At 53.1% G+C, this 26,967-nt stretch overlaps 1 protein-coding gene across 6 annotated transcripts in view; it reads left to right on the top strand.

The window, feature by feature from the left end:
• Window positions 1-17,137: 17,137 nt before the first annotated feature.
• PDGFA (platelet derived growth factor subunit A) overlaps window positions 17,138-26,967 on the top strand; it is a 36,083-nt gene continuing 26,253 nt past the window's right edge. For 2 of the 6 annotated variants that reach the window (XM_054212404.1, XM_054212403.1), the window contains exons 1-3: window positions 17,138-18,158; window positions 19,246-19,342; window positions 26,659-26,763. In XM_054212404.1, the coding sequence (XP_054068379.1) occupies window positions 18,096-18,158; window positions 19,246-19,342; window positions 26,659-26,763 (265 nt within the window). In that variant the 5' untranslated portion in view covers window positions 17,138-18,095. The remainder of the gene's footprint in view (window positions 18,159-19,245; window positions 19,343-26,658; window positions 26,764-26,967) is intronic. The other 4 variants (XR_008468133.1, XM_054212405.1, XR_008468134.1 and 1 more) reach the window with 3 other exon arrangements.

Genomic DNA, 26,967 nt, shown 5'->3' with positions numbered 1-26,967 from the left:
TGTGAGCGACCCTGGCCCTGCTCGCCGCCCGGGTAAGGAGCGAGGCAGCCCCTTTAAGGAAGCAGTTCATCTTCCTGAGGATCCGGGGTTTCACCGTATCTCCAGCCACACGGAGAAACCCAGGAGCCACCAGATCAAAGCCTCGGAGGCTGCTGGTGGCCCCGGTGAGATCCCTGCGAGCCCAGCGACTCGCCATGGGAAAGCTCCTCCGTTTGATTCCCGAATTTAAAGTGTCACTGGGGAGGCAAGGGGTGGGAATCGCTGTCGGTATCACAGGGCTCAGCAGAGGAGGGGACTAAAAGGCTGAAGACTAACATCTCTTGCCATGTCACATCACCTGGAGCCGAATCTGGGCAGGGACGGCGTGGGGGGGCACCGGCGAGTGGGGGGAGAAGGGGGTCGATGTCCAGTAGGTGCTTGGAGCAAAGAGCATCCTTCCAAAACCCACCAGGGCAGAGGCCGCTGCGGGGGGAGCGCGCACAGGAGGCAGGGCAGGACGGGGTCTGGCCCCATCGCGCTCCCCGGGGGGTGTTCCGGGGGCAGCCGGCACCAGCCCACCCGCACCCCTCATCCCACGGCACCTCCCGGCTGCCGGCTCGGGAGCCGCCGCGCCGCAGAGAGCGAAGCCGGCCTTGCACGGCGTTGGGTTGGAGATGGGGAATGTTGTGTCTATCCGGCTAGCGGAGGAATGCTCAGTTTACAAGACAATGGCTTTTTAGGAAGCCAGAAGAAGTTAAACAGCCTTCCCAGATGGAAGATTGTCCCTTTCCATCCTTTGTGTAATCAGGGCAGCTTCATACTCCTATAAAGAGATGATCTGTTTAATATAAGAGATTTCCAAAGTCTTAGCAAATGAGTATCCGAGAACTGGCTTCTGATGTGGTTTATGTTCTTTTTGATAGATTTAGGTTATGGGAATGCCGGTTAGAGAGGCAGTGAGTGATTCACGCTGAAACCATCCGGGTGCCATCTGATACACACTGTCCACCCGAAGGTAGAGGCGGCGGCTGCGTTAGTGCCTGCAGCTTGAGCCGCTCGGCGCTGAGTTACAGTTGCAGAAAAATTACCACAGCAGAGGAAAAGAAACGGCTGCGTTTTGCAGAAGAGAGGGAGTTCTTACCAGATCAACATTTCCATAGCAAGCTAGGGTCCTGTGGTGACGCCTGGAGACCTCAAACCGCCGTGCTCCGGGTAAGGAGCGGTGCCGGCACCTTGGAAGGGGCAGGTCTCCCCGGAGAGGCGCGGGTGCTGCTTGGCGAGCCCAGAACGGAGAGGAGCCGAGTGCTCGGCGCCGAGTGCCCACCTTGGAGCTGACTTGGCAAACATCTGTCCCCCACTGACCCGGGTTTGGTCTCGGTAGCACTTGCAGGATCAAGCCCTTGAGCAGATGGGGGAAAGAAGCCGGGGGAGAAATAGCGTTCTCCTCTGCATTTTTTTTTCCCTGCAGTCAAGCGTTTTGAAATTCTGCCTCCAACTGAAGAACATCAAAGCAAGCAAAGGGGCAGAGGGTGGTCTCTGAGAAACCTCCAAGGGGAGCTGCACTTCGGAGAAGGATCGAGTCCTCCAGCTTTGATGTGCTGCCCGGAGCCCATGTCCCACCGGGTGACCCCCTTTGGCTGGCTGAGGCTGGGCCTCGCCGCTGCCGGCTGGAAAATCACCCAGGGACAAACCTTAGCGCCGCGAACAGGAGAGCTGACGCCGAGCATGGAAAACGGGGTGAAGGGAGCCGCGGGGTGCAACGCTGGGCAGGAATGGAGCGGTCACTGCCAGCCAGCTGCCTCGCAGGACACCTCCGCTGGCTCCTGCCACCGGGGCGGGAAAGGTGGGAAGCAGGGATAAAGCTCATGGGAACTCCCGGGTTCCCCTCGGACTTTGGTAACTTCTCCAGGGCTTGTGTGAGAGCGGGGCGAGGCCACGAGCCAAGAGCTTTGCAGCGTCACATGCCTTCGTTGCCATGTAATACGCAGGAGACTCAAGGAGACTATTTTTGTTTGCAGGTTTTTCCCCCTCTGTTGCTTGTGTTTCAACAACACTTAAAACCAGAAGGAAAGTTTGTGTCTTCTTTTACATCAAATTTGCAGCCAAATTATGGGGGTTCCTTGACGACTTACTCCGAGTTTATTCATGTTAAAATAAATTCGGAGTTACCAGGGATCGGTGGCTTGTGCGGGCGCTGAGAAAGCCCTCGGAATGGTGTAGGGGGCTGCTGGTGCCGGAGCGGCAGCCTCCGGCCCGCCGAGCCCTCTGGGTGACGCTGGAGCACCAGGACCATGCAAGACGGCCTTGGAGCCACTCCGTCGCGGGCCATGTGTCCTTCCCCAGCGAAGCCACCGCTCTCCACCTCCTGTTTGGCAGCCTTTTGTCCGTGGGGTTGGTTCATGAACACTCTTCCACCTGCAGCCGTTTCCCCACGCACAGCTTCTCTGATTAGGAGGGAGAACAGCGGCGGCAGGAGGGACACGTATCTTTTCCCTTTCAACACCCCTTTTCTACCGTGGGCCGGTGGCCTTGGCCGGAGCCCGGTGCTGCAGATAACGGGCGTCTTGGGCAGCCCCCCCAGGCTGCGAGACGCCGGCCAAGGAGCAGCGCCGGCAGCTCCCGCCCGCGATAACGCAGCGCGCTTTCAAGATTTATCGCCTTTATCCCCCGTTTACTGCCAGCCTGAATGTTTCAATTATCTTTTTTTTTTTTTTTTTCTTTTTTCCCCCCCTCTTTTGGCATTTCCCTAGCAAACGGTGTGATTTTGTTGCTTCTGTTTCAGCAGGGACAGACAGGGCCTTGTTTTCCCAGCATGGCACACGTACATCGGAAAGCAAGCGGGCGATGGCGAAGCATATTCGGTCTGCCTTGGTGGTTCGCAAGGTTATTATCTGACCTCCCTCTCATCACCTTACCCCCATAAATCTAGCAAAGGGGCCATTCTCAGCCCTTTCGAAATGCATCCTCTTTCCTCTGCAACGGACTCAGGATTTCATTGCTGACCTTAACAATTAATTCCCGTAATTCATTCGCTCCGAGTTACTTAGGAGTTAATCCGCTTGACTCTTGTGGCGAATTCAGCCTTGGGGCAACTTCCCCCGTAGCGAGGAGTTCCACCAGCGCTGACTGCAGCCCACGGCTCCTGCTTTTTGGCTCCAGGAGTATCTCAAATCTCTTATTGGCATCAGGTAGTTGTTTTCAAGATCGCGCAGAGCTCTTCGAGTCTTCCCCTCCGATGCTACATACCCTGATAACGAGCCGTGTGAGCTAATCTCCCATCAGGATTCATAATGTCAGAAGAAAAACCTGGTAGAAAAGAATGTTCATCACAGTTTGTTCTGCAGTACAAAAGGTCGTTCCGGCTGAATAGTTTGTCAGAAAATTTCCATTTGGTGTGAAAGTTTTCGGGGAAAATTGTGAGCTTCTCCTCGGCGACAATCTGAATATTCCATTTTCCGACAGCTACCGACCGTCCCCTGCACCGACGCGCAAAGCGAGATGCAGACGTGAAAGGTCATTTTCCCCAGAAGCGCTGACGGAAGGCTCTGCACGTCTCTGCAGCGGCTCTTCTTGTGACCCTGGGCTCCCGCGGCCCCTCCAGGGAGTCTCTGGGCCAGCGGGGCACGCGCCGCTCCCCGGCGCCCGCAGGCAGCACGCAGATTTCCACAGGGCACTCCGGGGGTGGCGTAACTGGGGGAGGATTATCGGCATCTGGATTCCACACAGCGACGTACACAATTAGGTTGTTAGAGGGAAGAAAAGCAGAAATATAAATTGCGGAGAACTCTCCTTATGTTGCTGCCAAAAAGGGTCCTTTGGCATTAGCAGATTAACCTTAAAATAAATCCTGGCCTCTGGTTTTTAATGCGTTTCACGTCCCAGCCATCGTTAGGGGTGAGGCTGTGGGCAGAGCTGGACGTGTACCTGAAGCGCCAGGACCGGTGTGTGTCCTTGGCAGGGGACGTGCCTGTCACGTGGTGCCCCGAAAACTCACCACCACCTTTCCAGAGAGCAGGCTGGGATGGAGACATGGTGCTGCCATGGGGGTGGGGGAACCTGAGCTCTGATTTCAGCCCAAGCAGCAGGTGGGGAACGAGAAATAGCCCACACAAGGCAGGTGGCTGCTGTCGCGTGGCGGTCACCGGCGCCCTGGGGAGCAAGGGTTTCTCGGTGGGCTTCAGCCAGGGCACAGCTACACACTGCCCCTTAAGCAGCATCATAGATATGGATGATATGGAATCATGGAATGGTTTGGGCTGGAAGGGACCTTAAAGCCCACCCAGTGCCACCCCCTGCCCTGGGCAGGGACACCTCCCACCAGCCCAGGTTGCTCCAAGCCCCGTCCAACCTGGCCTTGAACCCCTCCAGGGATGGGGCAGCCACAGCTTCTCTGGGCAACCTGGGCCAGGGACTCACCACCCTCACAGCCAAGAGTTTCTTCCTAATATGTAACCTAAATCTCCCCTCTTTCAGTGTAAAACCCTTCCCCCTCGTCCCATGGCTCCCCTCCCTGCTCCAGAGTCCCTCCCCAGCTTTCCTGGAGCCCCTTTAGGGACTGGCAGGGGCTGGAAGGTCTCCGCGGAGCCTTCTCTTCTCCAGGCTGAACCCCCCCAGCTCTCTCAGCCTGTCCTCCCAGCAGAGGGGCTCCAGCCCTCCCAGCAGCTCCGGGGCCTCCTCTGGCCCCGCTCCAACAGCTCCGTGTCCTTCTGCTGTTGGTGCCCCAGCGCTGGAGGCAGCGCTGCAGGGGGGTGTCCCCCGAGCGGGGCAGAGGGGCAGAATCCCCCCCCTCGCCCTGCTGCCCACGCTGCTGGGGATGTGGGGGGTTCCTGGGCTGCCAGCGCACGTTGCCACATACGTGTGAGAGCACCTCGGCTGGCAGAGCCCCGGACGAGACCTGTCTGTCCACCATCCAACGTGCTCCTGAAAACAGCCTTGCAACAACCTCTGGGAGCCAAAATGCTTCATTTTGCCAACAGAAAAAACAATTACTCACCAAACCTCAGTTCCCGGGAGGGCAGGATTAAAGGAATGTATTTTGGCCAAAGGGTGGAAATGGATCAAATCTGCACATTTGCACCCGGCGGCGCGGCCTGTTGGGTGCTGTGCAGGTAAGGGGGGGCTGTCTGCGGAACAGGGTTCGCCTGGAGCTTCTGCTAAACTCATTTTTTAATGCAGCATTTTCGATTATTTCCTATTCACTTGATACACCACCAAAATAGATCCAGTTCTCCCCTGTTTTAGCCTCTGCTAAAACCCTCAGACCACATCTTCTCCTATAACAAAAAGTATGTGGAATTGGCTAAAAGGGAAACATTCCTGTTCTCACAACACTTTAAAAAAAAAAAAATCCCCTCCTTTCCTAAAGAGAAAATAGCACTTATAAGACTTTGTAAAACTGCTTCTGTCCAGAAGGCTCCTGCGTCAGATCAGCTTCGTCCCTTTAACCATTGCTGTGCCAAGCCTCGCCGTAAATTATTAATCATCCCAAAATAGCTGCTGAAAATAGAGGCGAAAGGGGAGGCTTGATAACAGCAATGCGTATGGCATAATTTATTTTGATCCTGCTGAAAATCTTTAAGAAGATCTTTCAGAACTCGGGGCGGGACAAGGGGGTGGTAAAGCTGCAGGGATGGCAGAGGGGAGCCAGCACGGGGGCTCGCTGCCGGCCGGGGGGACGAGCGCGGGACGCCACGGGGGGACGTGGGGAGTAACCGCGCAAGGGAGGGCGAGAGCGAGGGAAATCAAGCAACGAGCTGAACTTGCGAATGTTTTTGGCATGAAATCACGAGGGCAAATGCAAAGCTGTCCGCCCACCAGCACACGCGTGGAGCTGCTACTCTACAGGGCCAATCCTATATATATATATTTATATGTGTGTGTGTGTGTGTGTACGGGCACAGCTGAGACTGGAAGGGGCTTTCTCAGGCTCTTCCCCATGGAGGAGACTTGTGGGTCACCCCACCCCGCTCCTGAGCTCAGCGCAAGCGGCGGCGCTGCCTAACGGCAGATGCTGAAGGGGCGATGTGGGTCTTGGGATGAAAGCTGGATAAAAGCCCGTTTCTGCAGCAGCGTGGTGACCCCGGGCAGGCACCCGGCACCCCCCGACGAGCCCTGGGGACGGGGACAGCTTGCGGGTGCTCCGTGCCCAGCCGTGGGGTGAGCCTGTCGCCTGCAGTGCCGAGAGCCGTGCCGAGCCGGGGGAGCCGCCGCTGCGGGGGAGTGTGGGGAAAACCGCACCCAAGCGGAGCTGCCGGCAGAGAGAAAGACATTTTGTTGTGAAGGGGTTTTTTTTTTGTTTCTGCTTAGATATTTTTTTTTTTTCTCGAGCTGCATTTCTTTGAGAGGCTTTGTGGACAGTGTGGGCAGAGCCAAGTGGAAGGAATTTAAAGGGAGAAGCCAGTTCAGGGTCACAGCCCGATAGGCGAATATAAACCAAACAACCGCCGATGGTACAAAGCAGATGCCCAGAGCGGCCGCGGGGCCGTCGAGGTGGGACCACCTATGGGGGGGCAGGCGCTGGCCGGGGCAGCGGGGGCACCGGGAGCGTACGCAGCCAGAGCAAGGCTGAAGGCAGGAGAGGGACCGGCGCGGGGAGGCGAGCGGGGCAGGAACCTCCACAACAAGCCCCACTCGGCTGTTTCAGTCTTGGCCCTGGAGCTGGGGAGGGAGTTTCTGGGCTGTTTTCCAGCGGGGGCAAGGGGAACCCGGCAGAGAGCAGCTGAGCGAAGACGGGATGAGGAGGGACAACATTCGAGCCAAGAAGTCTTGCGAGGAAAAACAGTCATTTGCACTCCCGCCTTCACATACAGTAAAGACTTCACCAGTGAGGGGCCTGATGCCCCATCAGACCGTTACGGCTTTAGTAAATGGAGCCGGGAAGGCTGGATGGCTTTTCTGCTGCTCCGTGTGTAACGACCTTAGTGCCATTTCACGGTCACCTCTTCTCTGGCACCTGCTCCTTTCTAACTCGATCACAGCTCGGTTGGAAAATAACCATCACCAGGAAGGAAGACTACGCCGCAAGAAATTGTAGCTCAGTCTAGTATGGCTTTTGGCTCCCGTGTGCACAGCCAGGTTTTGTTCTCACACTGTTTTTATCCTAGGGACACTCCCAGCACAAATTTCTTACTTGCTTCTTGCTCTTTCTACCGATACTTTGGCAAAGTGTCCCTCGCTTCCGAGGAGTCTTTCATTAGGTACACGTGGGATCAAAGTCGGACCTCGAGGACTGCAGAGTTACCATCTTCATGAGACTCAGCAACAAGGCTGGTTTAAAAGTAGCTCGAAAGGTAATTTTGGAGAGAAGGAAATGTCTTTCCTGCGGAAGCCGGCCAGGTGGGCAGTGCTGCAGTTGGAATTGCCCTTGCCACCGACCATGCCTGAGTCCTGCTAGAGCCGCTGTGGCCAGGTCGCCCTTGTGCAGCAGGTGACATTTCGCCCTGGTTTGAGGAGATCCCCCCCCACCTCTTCAGGCTCCCAGCCAAAGCAGGTGGTGTTTTATGGGGGAAGTTTTTCTGGCCTGACCATACGTACACTAGAAATTGGGCTGAGACCACGGAGTTCGCTGTGGATCCGAGCTGCATTTTGAAGCAGTGATGTAGACGTTAAAGACTCCATCGCTGATTCCCAGCCTCTTGAGCCATCTGGCTCCCTATCGCTGTTTTATCTTTCTCAAGTGCTGCGAATGCTGAGGCCCAGTTCTGGTGTAATGGCGTTTCAAATTAAATCGACAGCCAATTTGGATTATGCAACCATGAAGCAAAGAAACACAAGACGCAACACAAAAAGCCCCTCCCAGCAAAAGGTTTCTGATGACATTTATGGGAGTAGGTGGCTCAGGGGCTTCAGGGGAAATTCCAGATGGATGGGAAAGTAGCAGTGATACAGCAAACCCCTACGGAGGGTGGGACCAGGGGCACATGGTGAACCACCAGAGAAGATGTGGTTATGAGATCAGACGGGCGGCCTGGGGCAAGTCAGCGGAGATGTGTGGAAACCCAGTGGGCAGCCAGCACTGTGATGCTGAGACGAGGATGAGATGGGAAGGGTGTGGTAAGGCAAGCGCCAAAAGACTGAACGCTTGCTTAACGCCAGGAAAAGAAGCAGGTCCATCCTGATGACGTCGAGAGAACACTCCACGCTCCGGGTTAGTCATGCTCTTAAGCGCTGGGCTGAAGCTGGGCTGCGCTTGACCCTGCCTCTCCATCCCTCAGAAAGGCAGGGGTGAGTAAGACCACACATCACACCGCACACCTCCGGGGGGAAGTGATTAAGCCATGAATAAGAGATCCACCAGCTGTTGTGCTTTGTGTATGTGCAGGCGCCGTGGAAGTACTGCAAAAAGCTAAACCTTAGGCCAAGAGAGCCTGGGACCAAAGGTGAGACCTCCATGAAGGACCATGACAACAACTACAAGACTAAAAGCATGAGCAATGGAAACGGGACACCATGCTAGTGTGGATGTTTGAATCTGGCATCTTAATTTTAAACAAAAGAGGATAGAAGAGTACTTTTCAAATCCTTCTCATTAAGTAATGCCCCCAACTCCCATTTCAGTGGGAGTTGAACACGCACACCTCTCTGATGCCCTTGGCATCAAATTTCTACCTAACGTCAGTATCAGCCCTACAAAGAGCAGTGGGTTTTGGTAGAAGTCTATGATAGCTGGCTTCGGGTTCAGCCCTTCCTTGTTCCCAAACGGCTTTCGTGCCTGGCCACAGAATATTTCTAGTGTCATTGATAATTACAATAGAAGACTAATCCCCAAAGACTGCCACCACTGGCTTCTCTAGAAGCAGGATTTCTACTGGCTGTTGCGGAGGGCACATGTTTTCCCCAGAGGCTTTGGACTTGGACACAGATCCACCAGTTATGCTTCTTGCCTGCATTCAGGGTAGAAGCGGACCAGACACTCAAGCAGCACCTGATCCGGCTTTTTTCACCTCCAGAGCAGCCAGTAGGAGCATCCAGAGTGAAATGGTGGGGTCCCAACCAGCAGCCCCCAGCGCTGTCCCCGGGCCCCAGACAGGCAGCGGCCGGAGGAGCGTCCCGTGGCTCCAGCGCTGCCGGGGTGCGCGGGAGCCGACGGGGATGGCTGGCTGCAGCTTTGGTCTGCTCTGGCACCCACAGACACTGCAATGAGAGAGGAAAGCTAGGGCGAAAGATGGAGAAAACAAAGAGATGGAGGTGATCTGGGAACCACAAACTGGGGAAAGGATGGGCAGGAACAAGGGGAAAATGCAGCGAGGAGAGGAAAGCGAGAAAAAGTCACGGCGAAGGAACAGGAGTAATAAACCCTGTGGTACAAACAGAAGCAGCTTCACGTTTGTACGCGTTGCGGCTGGGCTGTTGCCCATGGTATTTAACTTCACAAACTAACCCAGCCATTATGCACCGAAGGATCGTTAATGCAGCAGATGCAGCCAGACATACGTAGGAGTGTGTTAATATAAGGCCTGATGTAAAAAACACCTGCTGGTTTGGCAGGGTGTCTTGGGAAAGATACATGTGGCTCATGTGATTGTGCAGTATTTACAAAGGTATCCGTTGCTTTCTCATCACACCATGTGTAATTCCCATTTGCCCTAACGGGAGCTTCACACAATGACGGTATAACAGAGCCGCCGGACCGAGGCGAAATGGAGCCGGTCCCATTTACACTAGCGGAGAAGCTGACGTCTTAAATGTTCTTCTTTTTTTTTTTTTTCTTTTTTTTTTTCCATCTGAAATATCTAGGACATGGTGAGGAATTCTCTCTCCACAATACCTAGGCTCCAAGGCTGCCTTGTTTACAATGGCTTAAGCTTTTATAAGCCTGAAGGAATTGCACTGATGCCACCAAGTTACGTGGGGAAGAGACACATCTGGAAGATTATACCAGTGTGGCTGGCCCGGTCCTAATCCCCAGTGCCACACCACCGGGAGGGATGCGTGTCGTCACGGAAGTCTTAGAGGGGCTGACGCGCTCTCCCGACACAAGATGCTCTTTCAAACTGAAGACTGGGCTGGTGCCGGGCAGTTCGGCTGCAGCACAGGGCCTGGCTGCTTCCAGCAGCATCTCGGGGACGGAGGGCTCTGACCCACCTGTGGAGAGCACACAGCGGCGGGGGGATGAGGTGTTACCCCCCTCTGTGCAGGCTCCCTGCGGCAGGAGGGATGCCTGGGCTCCAGCCCTCCCAGCTCAGGACCGGGGGATGCACGGGGAGGGCAGACGGAGAACTGGAGCAGCTGCAGTGCGGGCACTGACGCCTCCGCCCTGGAGCGGGGAGGAACCTCCGGCACAGGGGCAAAGCGCGATGGAGGGAACACCAGGGGCTGGCCCAGCAAAACTAATTAGAGCTCATTTCCCAGGACCCTCAGCAAACAGGTTCCTTCTCTGCTTCACCATTGCTCCGTGGGATTTCTTTCCCAGGGGTTGCCCCCTTTTGCCTCTCTCCTTGCTCAGCTGGAGCTCGGGCATCTCCCACTTCCCACCTCTCCGCAAGAGGAGAAAGGCTCGGGCACAGGTAGCCACCGGGGGGGCGGGCAGTGGGCAACCAGGGCTATGGCCAGCGCTCACAGTTAGCCGAGACACAAAGCTGGGCTGCGGAGAAAGCTGTTCTTTTGTGCCCTGTCTTTTGGCTTTCTTCTTGGCATTTTAAACGTTTTCTGCTCACCTTCCTCTTTTCAGATCTTCTTCTAGCCCAAAATAACGGCAGCAACACAACCCACTGCCTTGCACCACTCTCGCAGTCGCCACTTTATTTTGCCTTTTCCCAGTTTCATGAAAGAACGCAGTCGCATAAATAACAGGATTATTTATCATCCTCTCCCTCCCCTTCCAGGATGACTTGCTGTTTATGGAAAGCACTCGAGTGCAGGAGAGATCGTGCTACAGTTAAACAGACAATGCTTAAAGGGCCATTGCCCGCGCTCTGGCTTGACAATGTGTTTCTCACTGATTTCCAAGAAAGAAGCACCTCTGTATCCAGACTGACGGGTTCAGCGTCACAAATCACGGCTGAAAGGTAAACAAATGCTACATTCAATAGGATGGAGAAGACGGTTCTGCGCTTCACTTTTTGCAAGAACCAAGAAATTCACTTTTGGTGTAAATGTAGGCACGTGTCCCCTTGGTAGCCCTGCGGTGTATCACAGGCAGGAGCATTCTCCTGGTGAGCACACGATGGTGGCTGGCAGGTGACAGACCGAGCTCAGACATCTACATGTGACACCGCCAAATGACATGAGCGCTGTGTGCCTCTAGGAGGTCTGTTGGACCTGGAACGCAGCAGGACTCGAACTTGTCCTCAGGTGATGGGTGGCTGAGAAAAAGCGGCTTTGGAAATGGGTGCTCCCAGCTTCTCCTCTGCAAGTTGGCCACACTCACATGGCAGGTTCTCTACGTAGCTTCACTACCTCCTCTGCATTTCTGACTCCTGATGTGCCTGCGGTTATAGAGGATCTTTATCAGCTTTTAGTAAGAAATTGCATAAGCCCAGAGGATTGAGAACAAGCAGCTGGAAAGCACTGGATTCCCTGGGAATTTCTGCCGAGGAACAGATGCCAGAAGGTGGGTTGCCTGCTCTGGTCTGGCCACCACGTCAGTGGGTCCGTGCGTAGCGGGGTGCCTCGGAAGGGTGGAAGGGCTCAGAGGGGATTAGCTCTGGGGGACTTGGTCAGCGTGGGCTCCACCAAGCCCTCTGCGGAGACACCGCGGTGACCTCATGCATGGGCCTTTGAACCATGTGCAGCCACTGAGACCGTGTGAGGGCCAGGCTGCTGTAATCCCAGATGTAAGAAAATTAAAAGAAAAATGCACGGAACTTTACACTGGATTTTCTGTTAAAAAAAAAAAAAGGCAAAAAAAGTGCAAACCAAAAACCAATCATCCTTCTCTTTGCTCTTCTCCTTTCCCTATATTAACTGGGTTTCTGTGACAAAAAGGGTCAGAAATTAAATTAGGAAACTTCACAGCCATTACAAACATCTGCAGTTCAAAATAAATGAGCAATGGCACTACCGCAGCCTTCCGATCTCCTTTGTCCTCTGGGTACTGCTGGATCCCGCAGTCTCTGGTGTGTGCAGAGCCGAAAATGTGCGTATCATTCTCATGAGTTTTTATTGTAAGGGAGGGAATCTCACAGGACAAATGTGTAATGTTGTACGAGCAACAAGGTTGCATGGATACAAGAACACAAAACGGGGCGGCTTGCACTTTGAGAATACGAATCTTTCGGAAGAACAACTATCTCACTGTGTTTGGATGGAGCTTAATAAAATGGCCTGCTCCAAGCTAGGCCTCTACGGGCTCCCAAGCTACAAACAATGGAGAATAATATCGCCATTTTATGGTACTCAGCATGGCTGAGTTACATCCCAGATGCTCTCCACGGAAGCCCCGCGACTGGCTTTGGTTGGAGTCAGAGGAGAAGAGCTTTACGCCCGCACGGCTGCGGGGACACACGTGGCCTGCTGCTCTCCTTCACGGCGGGTGTCGGTGTGCCCTGTGCCGGGCTGGTGCTTTCACAGCTATCCAGCGGGATGAACCAAGGATTACTGACAAAACACAGCCCGTTTTTAATAGCTGGATGCAGCAGGCAGCGTCCCTCCCGCAGCAGCCCCCTTGTCCCCCCGGGGCGGAGAGCAGGGAGCAGCCTCCGATACCCACGAAAATAGCGGCCCGTGCTGGTATGCAAGCGCCCCGGTTTGATGCCTAAACATGGTATCTCGCCACCCAGGCTGGCAGGGCTGCCGGTTCGTGCTCCAGCCCTGAAGGTGAACTGCGTGTCCCCGGGCAGTGGCTCCCGCCGCGGGGAAGGAAGGTCAGGCAGCCCCCGCTTTCGTCCGGGCTGCTGGGGGTACGAGCCGCCGGGCAGGGGGATGGGAGTACGCCTACGAGAGCATCGCTAACCATCCGCCTTTGCTACTAAACCCAACCGATTCTCCAGGGAGAGTCGGGTCTGACCCCCACTGAAAGCAGAGGGGCAGTTTTGGGGGGGGATCAGCTCTAGTGGGACCCTGCCCCATTCACAGGCAGGCAAAGCATCTCCAGAAATATCACAGAGTCACAGGCTGGAAGGGGTGGGAAGGGCCCTCTGGAGACCATCTCCTCCAACCCCCGGCCAGAGCAGGGTCACCCAGAGCAGGTGGCACAGGAACGCGTCCAGGTGGGCTTGGAATGTCTCCAGAGACGGAGACTCCCCCACCTCTCTGGGCAGCCTGTGCCAGGGCTCTGCCACCCTCACAGCAAAGAAGTTTTTTCTCAAGTTGAGATGGAATTTCCCGTGTTCCAGTTTGTGCCCGTTGTCCCTTGTCCTGTCATGGGCACCACTGAGAAGAGTCTGGCCCCATCCTCTTGCCCGTGCTCCGGTCCCTGAGCATCTTCGTACCCTCTGCTGGACTCTCCCAGCAGTTCCCCGTCCTTCTGGAACTGGGCAGCCCGGCACTGGACACAGTAATTGTGGCTTTAAGTGTTGCCCCGCGTAGGTGGTGTGGGCCGTGGCTACCCTCTGTGTCCAGGGGCTGGGACACCATAAAACTTCTTCAAGCCCCTTCTGATCACTCCGCTGAGCTGAAAGCTTGCAGCAGATTTGCATCTTATGACTAGTTAAGAAAATTATCAACCGTGAAAGCATCTGGAAAGCTGCACCAACAAAGGTTTCAAAGAAAACAAAGCGCAGCCAGAAAGACGGAGCCAGTGCGAGGATCCAAAAGGAAGAACTGGAAAAGAAGGAAATGTTTGTAGGTGTACCAGCTGGAATAATCACTGCCTCGCTTGTTCTTCTTGCAGCTTTCCTTGCTGCTCTTTGTGGGCCAAGTTTCAGGGAAGGGAGGGAAGGGTTTGCCTGCCATCAGCGCTTTCTGCGTGTGGGATCTGTCGCTTGTTCTTCACCCACACCTGCGGCAGCACCCCGCGAGCAGTGGGGGGGAGAGGACCTTCCCCCCCCGGACACGTGCCCCTCTGAACCTACAGGCAAAGAAGTGTTCAAAACCCGAGAGAAACCACCCAAAGTGGGTGAGCTTCCCCTCTAGCATTCTGGATTTTATGTTCTGAACTTTTATCCTTTGTAACATCCAGCGTGGCACTGACGCTGACCGGCGCGTGTCCACAGCACCCAGAGCTCCCCTTCTGGAGCCAAGATGCTCGTGGCCCTTGGTCCTTTCTCAGCTGTGGTGGCAGGATGGATCCTGCAGAACGAACCGAACCACCCTGGCCAGCCCCAAACAGCCACTGCGGTAGAAGGAGGCCACCCTTCCAAAAAAACCTTTTTACCCAAACTCATTCTGTTTTGTTAGTTTTAACGTGATTGTCAATGAGGCAAAATCCCCGCTAAAACCAAGTCTGAAAAAGACTCAGGACAGGTTTCCCAGGACTCCTTCGGCAGGAATGTGACCGCAATGGAACCATTCCTCTTGCAGCTTTAAGTCTTGTCCGGGGGGCCAAGCAAGCCTCCACGTTTCAGCCCGACCTCTCTGAAAGAGCTGCCGCGGGTTGTAGGCACAACCAGCCCCTTGCCCTCTGTGGGGTCAGCCCCCTCCCCAGCCCCGCAGCCCCACACCTTCTCCCAAACACGAGCTGGTCCCGCTACACGGCCCGACCCGCGCTCCCCCCGCCCCATCCAGCAGGGATTGAGGCGGGCTCCGCGGCGGGTGCTGGCACCCCCTTTTGGGGCACCCCTGGCATCAGGCGTCCCTGCCTGCAGGAAGCTCTGCCACCGCTGAAGGAGTTTCATCTTGTTGTGTCAAGGAGCTTCCGCATCCCTCCCCCCAGGCCAAGCGCCGTGCGGACCCCGGGAATCCTCCCTCTCAGCACTCTGTCATGGCGTGATTCTATTAGAATTCCTGACTTTTGAGGGACTTCTGACAGTACACGCTTTAAATTCGACAAGCAATATCTTGCTCGCTGCTCTCAGATAAATAAAAAAGCGCAAACCCTAATTTTCTGCTGCTCTGCTCTTTTTCCTGATTTTTCTTTTAAAACCTATAAATACCACCCCGTCGCTCTTTCTGCATGTGTGTCTTGGAGGTATTACATAAAAGAGGATCCCGCATGTTCGGTGCACACACGTTTCATAGCCTCGGAGGCTGGAGGAAGGTGCCAGGCTGCAGTGAAGACACGCTTGTGTGATGTTTTTCACACAGCCATATCTTTGCACGCTTGCGAGGGCTTACATGGCACAAACGCATTTTTAAATCAAACAATAGACAAGGAGAAAATGTGTTTCGGAAGCAGACAGACGACCCAAGTATAAAGTTGTTTGCAGAATCTGTGTGAATTTTATTTACATTGCCTGGTCTTTGGTCTCTTCTGAGATCTTACATATTTCGCATTATTATCAAATATTTGCAATGATCCATATAAACAGCCCGATGTTAAAAGCTACTCCAAGTGTAACTCGACCCAGAGGAAAGATGCTTATCTGAGCTCCACAATGACAGATTTAAAAAAGATGCTGATGCAGGTCGTTTCTCATAAAATGAGGGAAATGCAAGAAAAATCAAAACTGCATAGATTTTCTTTTTACCAACAGCTAAAGTAGGAGTTATCTCTATGTTGGTGTTCGGAGTGGAATACCACTGGAGAGAGCTACAAATACCCAGCCCTTCTGATCCCTTGGCCCGTGAAGGGAGGAAGGAGAGGAGTAAGCTCGGCGAGCCGGTACTGTCAGAATCTATTTCACTGTTTGGTGATTATTTTTTTTATTACTATGACAACAGAGACCATCAGAATTGTTTCTTTAACCCCAGCAAATGATAAGTGCAGATGAGACTTTTTTTTTTTTTTCCCCCTAGACTGAAGTAATCACTTTTTACTTCTGTGATGCCAACCCCCGGGTAAGCGAGCGATGGCAACTGCCAGCTCTGCCTGCCGCTGGCCCAGCTGCCTGGATGGGGCACTCGCATCATTTTGTGTCTACCAGGAGGCATTTGAGAATGGCTCCACACTGGCTCAGCATTTTCTGTCTTAAAAAAAACCCGCATTCTCCCTTTTTAAAGTGCTTCCAAATCTTTTACATCTCTTTTCCTTTTCTCCCTTTTCAACCCCCACCTTCCCCCCCCCCCGCCCCCTCCTTGTGGTCCTGCAGACCACCCTGGAAGCCTACATGACATCATGAGAGAGAATTAAACGTACTTGAAAGGCCACTTCTGTTTTGGTGGGAACTTCTATGCAATTGCAAAGTGCCCATTAAAGCACAGGTTGTTTCCTAGAAGCATGTCCAAGCCAGTAGCGTGCAAACCCCTCCAGGGCTTCTAGAAAGCATTCGCTTTTGAAATGCTGAAGGAAATTCAGAGATGAAAGGATAAGTCTCCCTGGCTGTGCATTTACAGTCTATTGTCTTCCATGAAGGATAGTATCACTCCTCACTTGTGTTATTGCAGTTAATCCACTTAAATGCTATTGGATTTTCAGATGAGCCGAATTCTTTGCATCTGCTATTAGGATGCTTTGTTTGGACGAGAAAGGGCTGTTATTTAAATCACAATGAGTTCAGGGAGATGTCAGGGTGCAGCGGGCACCTTGTGCCAATCCGCGCCGGGAATAGGGGGCATTTTCTCCCGGGGAGGGCGGAGAAGCCGCGGCCGCCGCCCGGCTCCGGCCGCTCGGGCAGGGCGGGGGGCCGGGACCGGCTGCGGCGGAGTCCCGGGGCGCGGCGGCTCCGCGGCCGCGGAGGGGAGCCCCGCACCCGCGCATGCCGCAGCCGGGTGCCGCAGGGCCCGCACCGCCGCCCCCGCCCGCTCTCTGTTTATTTTGCTTTTTTTTGGGGGGGGGATGGGGGGTGTGCTTTTGTATTTCTTAACGGGGTGTGTGTGTGTGTGTGTGTATCCTTTGCAATGACGGCCGCGCCGCCACAGCGGCGAAGAAGCGGCGTTAAAAAAAGCCCCCCACAACGCAACCCCTTCTGCAAAAGGCGAGGCCCCCCCAGTCAAAAATTAAAAATAACACCAAGGATAAAAACCCCACCCAGCCCTCCCCCCCCCGTGGCCATGGCGATCTCCCCCGCCCCGTATAAAGGCGGGGGCACAAGGTGGATGCCGGCCGTGGCGCAGCGCTCCCGCCCCGCTGCCGCAGAGGGTGCGGGGGGCTGCCCCGCTGCCTCCCGCCCCCCGGGGCGGGCAGAGCCCCCCGCGGCCCCGCGCTGGCGGCGCCCCCGCGGCGGGCTGGCGGCGGGGGAGGGCCGGGGGAGGCGCATGGCGGGGCGGCAGCGGTATATGCCGCTCCGCGCCGGGGCCGCGCTCAGACCGGCCGCCGCTCCCCAGCCGCCCGGAGCCGCCCTCCGCCAGGAGTTGCAGTTCGTCTCCGATCCCCTTGGGATTTAAACCGTCTTGCATATCTATCTATCTATTTTTTTTAATTTTTTTTTTTTTTTATTCCTTCCTCCTCTTTTTCTCCCGTGCAAAGTGGAGAAGGAGCTGCACCAAGGCAGCCCGCGAGATCTTGCAATATCGCTCCGATTCCTCACCACTGCTATTATTCCTAATTAATTATTATTATTATTATTATTTTTAACCTCACCCCAGCCGGGGAGGGAAGCGGGACCGTTCTCAGCAAGAGAAACATTTCGATCCGTACCAATAAAGATTTTTTTTTTAATTTTTATTTTTAATTTCCTCCCCCTCCCCCACCCCCGTTTTTGAGGCAGGGGGAGAGCGTGGCGAGAGCGCGGGGTGCGGGGGGGGAGCGGCCGGCGCACCCGCGGAGCCGGCGCGGAGCGGGAGGCCGCGGCGGCGGGGGGAGGCGGGCCCCGGGCCCCAGCGCCGCCCGCCCGAGGGGGGCCAGCCGCCCAGACAGGTGATGGGCGTTTCGGCTGCGCTCCGGATCGACTCCTTGGGTTTCACTTTGGTCTGATCTAAGCAAATATGCAGAAGTACCGGCTGGTCTAGTCCCGGGAGCCAAGAGAAGCGGGGGAGCGGAGCGCAGCGCGGCCGCGCTCCCGCAGCCGGGGGGATCCTACCGAGCGCGGAGCCGGCCCCGCCGCCCCGAGGCAGCCCCGGCCCGCCCTGGATGCGGCGGAGCCCCGCGCCGCCCCGCCGCCGTGCCCCCGAGGGATGGTCCTGAATTTCTGCGCGGCAGGAGCCGGCCTGCAGCTCCGCTCCATCGCCTCCCCGCCGCCCCCCAAGTGCACCAGACCGCGATGAGGACCTGGGCTTGCGTCCTGCTGATAGGGTTTGGCTACCTGTCCTTCACCGGCTCCGAGGTAGGTGAGAGCGGCTTCCTGCCTTCCCGCTGCCCCGGGGGGGGTGGTGGTGGTGGTGGTGTCGGTGGGGGGCCGGGCTGCCCACCTGGGCTCCGCGGGCATTGCCGCGCCGGGAGCGCTCGCCCGGGGCCGGGCTGTGGGCAAGTTGCCGTTTCGTGGGTGCCGGAGGCGAGGGGGAATGACCGTGCATTCCGCTCCGCCGCTGCTGCCTGCCCTTAAAAATTATATATATATATATATATATATACACACACACACACGTATTATATATATATTAACGCCCCGCGGGCGCAAACGTGCTGCGGCTGTTTGCAGTGCGCGGAGCCCCGGGCAGCGGCCGCCCCCGCGGCGCACGGCGCTGCGCACCGCGGGCACCGTTAGTGCCGCGGGCAGAACTTGGGTGAATACCCCCCCTCCTGCCCCAAAAAAACCCGCCCCTCCCCGCTTTTTGACGATCCCCCGTCTCGGAGCGGCGAGGGCCGGGTCCAGCCCGCCCGCGCACCGCTGCTCGGGGGCGGAGGGGGGCGCGGAGCCACGTCTCGGGGTGGCTACAGGTGGCCCCGGTCGGGGCGAGCGCGGTGCTCGGCGCTGCACGGCGGCTCGGAACTTTTCCCGGGAGCGGGTCTGCGTGGCCCGCTGCAGGGACCCGCGGCAGGGTGGCGGTGGCCCCGTGGGGACACGGTACCCGGGCCCGGCCCGGGGGAGCTCCGCGCCCGCGATGGGCTCCGCGCCCGCTTGGGCAAACTTCAGCCGGCTGCCCGGGGTGGGCTTCCCCGTGGAGCGGGGCTGGGGGAGCGGCTCTGCCGGGCGCTGCCGGGCACCGGCTCCTCTGGGCCGGGGCCAGGGGGAGGTGCCCGCCCGGGCGAGCCCCGGCGCGGTTGGGCGAGCGGCGCGCAGCTCCCGCGGGCGCGCAGGCGGAGCGGGGTGTGTGTGCGTGCGCGGGTTTTTTCCCCCGCTTTGTCCAAACGCGTCCAGCAAACACCCCGCACCCTCCATAAACCCCCGAAGCGCTGGACCCCCGGCGGCGCAGGGGCGCTGCGCGGGGCTGCGCGGTGACCCGCGGTGTGTTGTGTGTGTGTCTTTGAAGGAGGCCGAGATCCCGCAGGAGCTGATCGAGCGGCTGGCGCACAGCGAGATCCACAGCATCCGCGACTTGCAGCGCCTCCTGGAGATTGACTCCGTAGGTAAATTAGTCCCGTCCTCCTTCCTTCCGCGCCGGCGGCCGCCGCCGCCCCGGGGGGGAGGCACCGCGGGCGGCCGCGGCCCGGCGACCCGCACCCGTCTGGGCGCTCCGGCGGGCGGCCCCGCGCAGCCCCGCCGTGGGGAGCTTCGTTTCGAGGGGGGGCAGCGGGCAAGGGGCCGATCGGGATTAAAACTTCGTGTGCGTGTGTGTGGGGGGGCGTTCGGGGTGGAGAGGGACCTGGTGGCCCTTGGGGTTTTCATAGCTCTGGGTCTCTCAGCGGAGAAGAATTTCCGTGAGGTTTGTTGTTGGTCTTGCATCGCTCTGTTATCTTTAAACTACTGTCCTAGAGGTATTTAAAATATTTGAAACAATATTTATGAATGAAGTAATGTCTCTTCGAGCGCTGGGCTTTATTAAAAGGAAAATAAACCGTCCGTGCTGATTTTAAACAGGAACCTGCATATGAAGCTTACCCTTTCAAATACACTTCTTTTTTTTTTTTCCAAAGGAAAATAGTGCAGGGTTATTTTCTGCATCATTAGGCATGCAAATGGGTGTAGTGAGAACGTGCAGTTCAAACAGATCGTTGCAGCAGTAAATCAGATCTAGAAGCACTGTATCGCTGGGTTTCTTATCGTTTGGTTTCACTTGATGCACTTTGTTCCTGGCGATTTCTTCCCTTAGTTGAGAGAGAATAAACCCGGCACCTTTGATGTGCCCAGGGGGAACCTGCATCTTTCCGAAGAGCAAACACGGAGAAAAATGAATGAGTTCTTGCTTGCGTTGGTACTGGGCCATCTCCTTTTAAACCATATGCTGTGTATTTTTGTAAAGTCTGTGCCAGGTTCAATCACCTTCATTCAGTGTTGCAGGATCCTTCTAGAGTTTAACTCGCTGCTTTTTGTGTAGTGCTGTATTAATGAGCAGGAAAGCACTAGGAACATATTTCACAGACATAGCTTTCAATTTTCCTGTGATTAGGGAGCAAACGGCTTCCCATTACGCTGAAAATGGGAATATTTCTCTCTTGCACAACACTTTACCAGAGAGGCTAATTACTAATTACCAGATCTGTTGGCACCGGCTTAATATTTTTGGAGAGCAGTGCTTCATCGTTGTTGCTTATCGCTGCAATTAAAGAAGCTTTCACAACAGGGAGGGGGGATGCAATACGCATTTCCCCACTGAAGGCTCTTTTGGACCAGACAAGTGCACGGCCGCTCAAATCTCTTTCCCAGTGAACTCGGTGGAAGGCTGGGCTGCTCTTGCAGAATCTGGGCGCTGGCATTTTAAAATGCTGCCTGTTTCTTCTGCGTTTGAGTCAGTGTGCTGTAGCTACCAGAATACATTTTTTTTTTTTTTCAAATACCCCAGTGTAACAAGTACATGCTTCATTTTTAAATACCACTTACAAGGAGAGCAAAAGTTCACATGGCTCCGTTGCAAGAGAATCAAGCAGACAAGTGGAGCAACGGCGGGAGCTGAATAAATGGGTAGACGTAGCAGAGGAGAGAAATTTATTTCAGAAAATAATTATTTACCTCGTGGCAAATATTAACCAGAGGATGCGTGACCAAAAATTGAAGAGGTCAGACACAAGTTTACCGTTTCATTTTGCTGTTTTTCTGCAATTTGTCAGTTTAGAAACCATTAGAGAAATGACACGCATAAATATTTTACTATTTCAACATGAAACAGTAGTGGCTTAAGACATGAACTCAATATTAAAAAATAAACACAAAATATTCAGCCTTTCACCCCGTTCTTGCTCGTGTGCTCCTTTTCTGAGCCACAGGGGCAGGGTTGGATCTTCACAGAGATCCACCGGTTCTTACTGCCCGCATTTACGTTTTCTGGGCACAGTCCCGCAGCCTTTACTGGCATGAGTAATTCTTACTAAGGGTTTATCGGAGTGACTAATCGAACACTGAAATTACCGTGTTTTCTTCAGTAAACAGGATCGGACCTGTTTACTATATTTAGTATTAGCTTGGCTTAGCAAATCAAATGTTTTCTAGTTGTCAGTGGTAAGATGATATTTCTGAAATGTGTTTCCTAAGGGCTGTAATTGCCTTTAGGGAAGGGCTAGTTCAGTGAGGGCTTGTACAGTAGATGTGTTTCTGTTTCACGGCGTATACTGATTTAAAGGGGGGCTCAGAATAAAAACACCCCAGTGATTATTTTCTCCCTCGTTTTAGTGCATGGTATTGCCAGTCCTTCTGCATGTGTGTAGCCCCGTTTAAACTCGGTGGGTGGACTTGAGAATTAAGAGTGATTTGTAGGTGAAGAGTTTGCAGGATCAGGCATGCATGCAGAAAATGTCTGATATTCCTGAGTAACAAGGCAGAATCTGTGGAAAGTGAGGGAAGAACAGTCATTTTCTCTCCTGCAATTCAAAGCATATATTTTTAATTGGAAAAGTAAGTTTTGTAAGTCAGAGTGGGCAGGTTTTTCTTCTATTCTGACAGATTTGGTCTCTATATTGTAACGCAGAGATGACTGATAACCCCCTTCATAAAATTAGAAACCACACCCCCAGACCATCTGGCATATTACTTAAAGAAAAACACTACCCAACATGGAGCTTATCATTGTATTCAAAAAAGAAAATCCAGGCCAATTTGTCAAAGCCCAGTGCTGCATGTCCGACTCGAAGAGAAACCCCTGTGGAGGCAACATGAACATTCTCATAAAACAGGGTCTTGTATTAATCTGCTGTGATAGGGATCCGCAGTCAGCGACGGAGCTTCACTGGCGTGACGGAGAGCAGAGTCTGACCCTGTTTCAAACAGAAAGCGTGTGTGAGCCCGGGAAGTCGGCAGCTGTAGCGTGCAGAGTACAGTTTTACTACTAACAGACTAACTCACCCAAACGGGGGCATTTCCTATATTCCGCCTGTGAAGTTCTCTTTGGCTCAGCAGTGTGATTTTTCTCCTCGCGCCTCACCTCTCCCATCTGTCCCGTGGGAGGTAGAGTTCATTTCATCACCTATTATGTTTGCCTCCCGCTGGGAACAGATTTTCCCCCAGCCATCTCCCTGCGTGGGGCGACGCGGGGCCGAGCGTGCTCGGTGGCACGGTGTGAGGGCAGCAGCCACAGGGTCACCTTAGGCCATGTGAATGTAACGGCCTTCGATGAAGAACTAGCAGAGAAGCTTTTGTTAAGTGGAGAAACGTTCTAAATTAACAGTGTGCTTCCATGAAAAAGTGTGAAGTTTGCTGCAGAGCTCCATCGATTGGAAAATCTTCCGTTGACTTTGTGGCTTTTGGCGCAGCGCTGAGATATAGGGTGTTTCAATGCAGCGTGTTGGCTTCCCTTGCACCCCTTAAACATGCCGAGAGGTGGGCATTGGCCCCGTGTCCTGTGTTTTCCCCGAGACAGACAGAGGCAATACTCCTCCTTTGCAGTTGGTCCATCACTTCTAGGTAAAGGGGAAAAAACAGGATCTTGCAGGCTGCTACTAATATTTCCTTTAATAGATCAAAGTTGAAAACTTAATGACATCTATCTCTGCAGTTGGATGTCAGAAGGGCATATTTTGCATCATCCAGAAAGAAGATCAAACAAACAGATTGACGTTGCCTTGGGCTTTCTGGCTCTAGGACCCATTTGTAAGACAGACCATTTCAGTTTTTTGTACCTGACGTTGAATTCCTGAAAGAAGGAGATAATGAGAATTTCCTTAGCTGCTGCTGTTGGCGCTAGAAGTCCTGGACCTCTACTTTCTGGATGCACATCAAAGTGACATCTGCAAGGGTTTGTGTTAAGACTGAGGGCTTGTACCTCATGTAAAATTGTTTGGGAAGGAGATGGCAATGCGAAAGTAGAAACTGATAAAATATAAAATAACAGTAGTCTTAGGATGCTTTCCACATGCTTATCTGGGGAGAAGAGTAATCACATATTGGCAGAATGTCGCAGGGACTCTGTGATTTGTACCCCATGACCCAGTGGAAGAATGCCAGTCTGACAAAAAAGAACAGTTTCAGCTACAGTAGTGGATTGACCAAGGCTAATTGCAAGAGTTTTTCTACCCATCATTGATACATTGTCAGTACATAAAAGATTACAGAGAAATTTCTTGATTGTCTGCCATGAAAACATTTTTTTATTATTAAAACGTTAAAAGAGAGCTGCATTAATCTGGCTCGGTGCAGCATCCTCCATCTTCGCTTAGTGACAAGCCGTGTTCAATTTCTAAAGTAAGAACCACCGTTTCTAGGCTTTCTGCTCCAAGCCTCATTTTGTGAGGCGCTAAGCACCCGTAAACTCCCATTTCCTTTGCTAAGAGCTGAAACACCTTATCCTGCAACTTCATCCTCCCAAGTCAGCACATTGAGGGGAAAAATGGATGCAAATTCTGACGTGGTTCGTTATGGAATCCTTTTGCCGGATTGTAAATGAGGTAGCAGGCTTCTTTTAAAGTCAAACTAGAGAGTGCTATTTGTAATTACTGTATCATCGTTCTGTTAGTGGAATGAAGGAAAGTCTTCTGGCCACACATCCAGGGCCAAGTGTGGGTTTCAAAGGCAGCTTTCTGATTTTGCAGTCCTGCTCAGGCCATACTCCCGTTGACTTAAAGATTGCTTGAAGTGCAGTGATTTTCCTGTTGACTTCACTGGGAAATGGAACTCCTTCCAAGTGCCTGTGAGGACCAGGGGGACACCAAGTGCCTTTAGCATTACAGTGTCTTCTGGCACCAGCCATGTGCTCCATAATTCTGTTTATGAAAAAAAAAAAACCAACATTGATGCTGTGTTGATAGAAATAATACAATTTGTGTTGCATAATGCATTGAGGCTTGACTGGAACTTGTTGAGCAGTCTGCTGTGCTAGCTGTGTAGATCTCTTCTTTAACCCCCACAGTGAGATATGAACTTAGGAAATGATATACATGCCTAAGATATGTAGTGAGACAGTGAGATACAGTATGAGCCAGAGGCCTTCTTCACCTTAGAAATCATCTTATAAGCAACACATGCTCCTCGACATGTCATTTTGCTTTATAAACATGATGATAGAATATGGCTAATTGCAGCTGAGTTGAGCAGTTATATATAAGCACATGGCTTAACATATTGGTTAGCTGATCATGCCATTCCCTTAGTCTTACCAGTTTCTTTAAACAAGACAGCAAGAAATCAGTCGTGTTAGAAGGGAGCGATGCCAGCGTGTTGAACGTGGAATGAGGACCCGTGGCTCAGCCCTGCCATAGAGCTGCCATCATCGACAGCTTCTCTTTTCAGCACGATGTCTGTGCCCACCAAGCAGTTCGGATTAGAGTCTTTAATCTTTTTTAAATGCTGTTTGCATGCGGACAGAGATGCTTCTTGCTCTGAGCCTAGCTTGGATCTTACCCCGAGCAGAATTCATGCTGCTTTCTCTTGAGGATCACTTGGTTGCCTCAAACGGAGGGAGAGGTTGTGGCGGCTCGGAGCTGCCATAAAGGAGGGCCGTATGAAGGTGTTGGGTGGCTGAGCGTTAGGAAGTGGAAGAGGGCTGGAGGAAGGTCAGAAGGGATCCTGGGGATCCTGTTTGCAGAACACCATTTGGGGTCAGGTGAATGGCCTGGTGCCATCAGAATGGGATGCAGGAGACCTGGTTCCGTGCCCCAGCTCAGTCGCAAGCTTCCTGTGGGGTCTCAGGTGAGCCGTTTTATTTACCCCAGTGATGAGTTTTCTGGAGCGTGGAGTACAATAAAAGCAGAAATAAAATCTATTAGTCATTGCTGTGTTACATTAAAGGACTAGGACTGCAAATAAGGCACGCTACCAGCTAATCAGGTTCCAAAATTTCTCATTGAAATCAGTGGGAAACAAGCACTCTACATAGGAAGGCAGGAGCCAACTTGGGTAAATTGTGAGTCTAGATTTCGCATTGACTTATTTCAGATGAGGATCTGTTCAGCTGGTTAGGAAAATAGACAGGACCAGTGGGTGATGCTGGCACTACCTCTTGGACCTCCCATTTCATCTTCTCTTAGCTACTTCCGATAGCATTTGCCAAAGGGCGAAGATAGACACAGAGGCACGGAGCTCTCTGTAAGGTGCTGAAGGTACCACTGTCCTCACCATCTGCAGGTGATTTCTGTGTGCTCCTCAGGGCAGGATTTCTTGGAGGGAGGAGAAAAGGAGTCGGTTTGTTTGTAGGGCAGACCCTTAGGATGTGCATTACTCATAAAGCTGAGAACAAAACAAGTTCCAGAGTCACAGTCAACTGTCGATGCAAAAGGAGCTGGAAGCAGGGAGCGTGACGGTGCAGAAGACTGCGGGGTGTGGGATGCTGGTAGCATGTAGGGAGGGTTCTGTGTAATAACCTTGTACATTTTTTAGTGTACATCACAGTTTTCTTTGGAGCCAACAGTGAAACCTTGAAACTCTCCAGTGGTGTTACAGGGGGCACTCCAAGCAGCAGAGTGCTAAAAACCTTCCTTTTGGGGGTACTGGACTCTGTGTGCTGTCCCCAGTTTGCTTACAGCTTCCTCATCCCCTGTTTGCAGATCGTGCTTGTCGTTTTCGGAACCCCACTGCATGGGACACGACCCGGACTGCTTCACTTAACAAAACCAAATAGCTGGAGCAGTTACTTTGTTGTTTTTTATGATAAATGAAATGCCAAGTTTTCCATCTTTGCTTTTTCTCATGGCCCTTTAACCCATGTGGTAGGCTTATTTAGGGAACAAGACAAGCCTGGATGCAGTCCCAGAGTTTGCAGTAGCTTCAGATGCCCCTCCAAAGGTTAGGATACTTCACAGGGGATTTGTTCTGCAACAGAGAGGCTAAAAGGAAACCCATGCGAGTTACTTTTTGCTTTTGATTCCGTCCTAGCACTGCCCTGAAAACCAAGCAGCAGAAAATTTACAGAGGCAGCATTGTTGCTGCTGGGTGTGTAATACCTTATTTTCTACTGTAGCCTCCTGTCAGAACTTCAAAAAAACTTCTCGAAAGAAACATTTCACGTGAAATATTATTGTTCTACACCTTTCCAGTGAGAAAAGCTTTATTATGCCTTTCACATAAAAATGCAACTGTTTTGCTTTAGGTACGGTTTTGTGTCACGGTGTGCACTGTTTCTGGGGACTTTCAGTAAAACGGACATTAGAATAAAATTGTGCATGCTTATACGTGACATTTAATGCCTGTGTCTTCCCTGCCTCATGCCCTTGCAATCGCATTGGCAGGAGTTACATTAGACTAATTGCAGCAGGATTTGGTCTTGTGCATATGTGCAGCACAGATGTATACGTATGGAACAGCGCTGCAGTGACGTTCATGCGAATAACGTAGCTGAGGTTTAATATTTTCTTTCCTGTTTTAGGATATGAGGATGTTTCAGAGACAAACTTGAGGTCTTATAGCGTTCATTCTGCTAAACATGCGCAAGAGAATCGTCCTGTGCCCATTCGCAGAAAAAGAAGCATTGGTAAGAAACAAGCTGTTTGTACTTGGGGAGTAAAAACAGAGGGGGTGCTTTTGGTCAGCCAAGCAGGACGTTTCACTGGAAAAATGTGACACGCACAAAGGAAAAAGGCCATTTCTAGTTTCTGCCTTTCTTTTTGCACAAAATGGGCCGTTGCCTGAGAAGCAGTCTTCTGGAGGATGTCCATAGGAGACAGACAGGCACAAA

This window comes from Rissa tridactyla, chromosome 8 (genome assembly GCF_028500815.1).
Source record: "Rissa tridactyla isolate bRisTri1 chromosome 8, bRisTri1.patW.cur.20221130, whole genome shotgun sequence".
NCBI classification, from domain to species: domain Eukaryota; kingdom Metazoa; phylum Chordata; class Aves; order Charadriiformes; family Laridae; genus Rissa; species Rissa tridactyla.
Note: the sequence above shows the minus strand (reverse complement) of the source record. Positions and strands in the feature narration are given on the sequence as shown.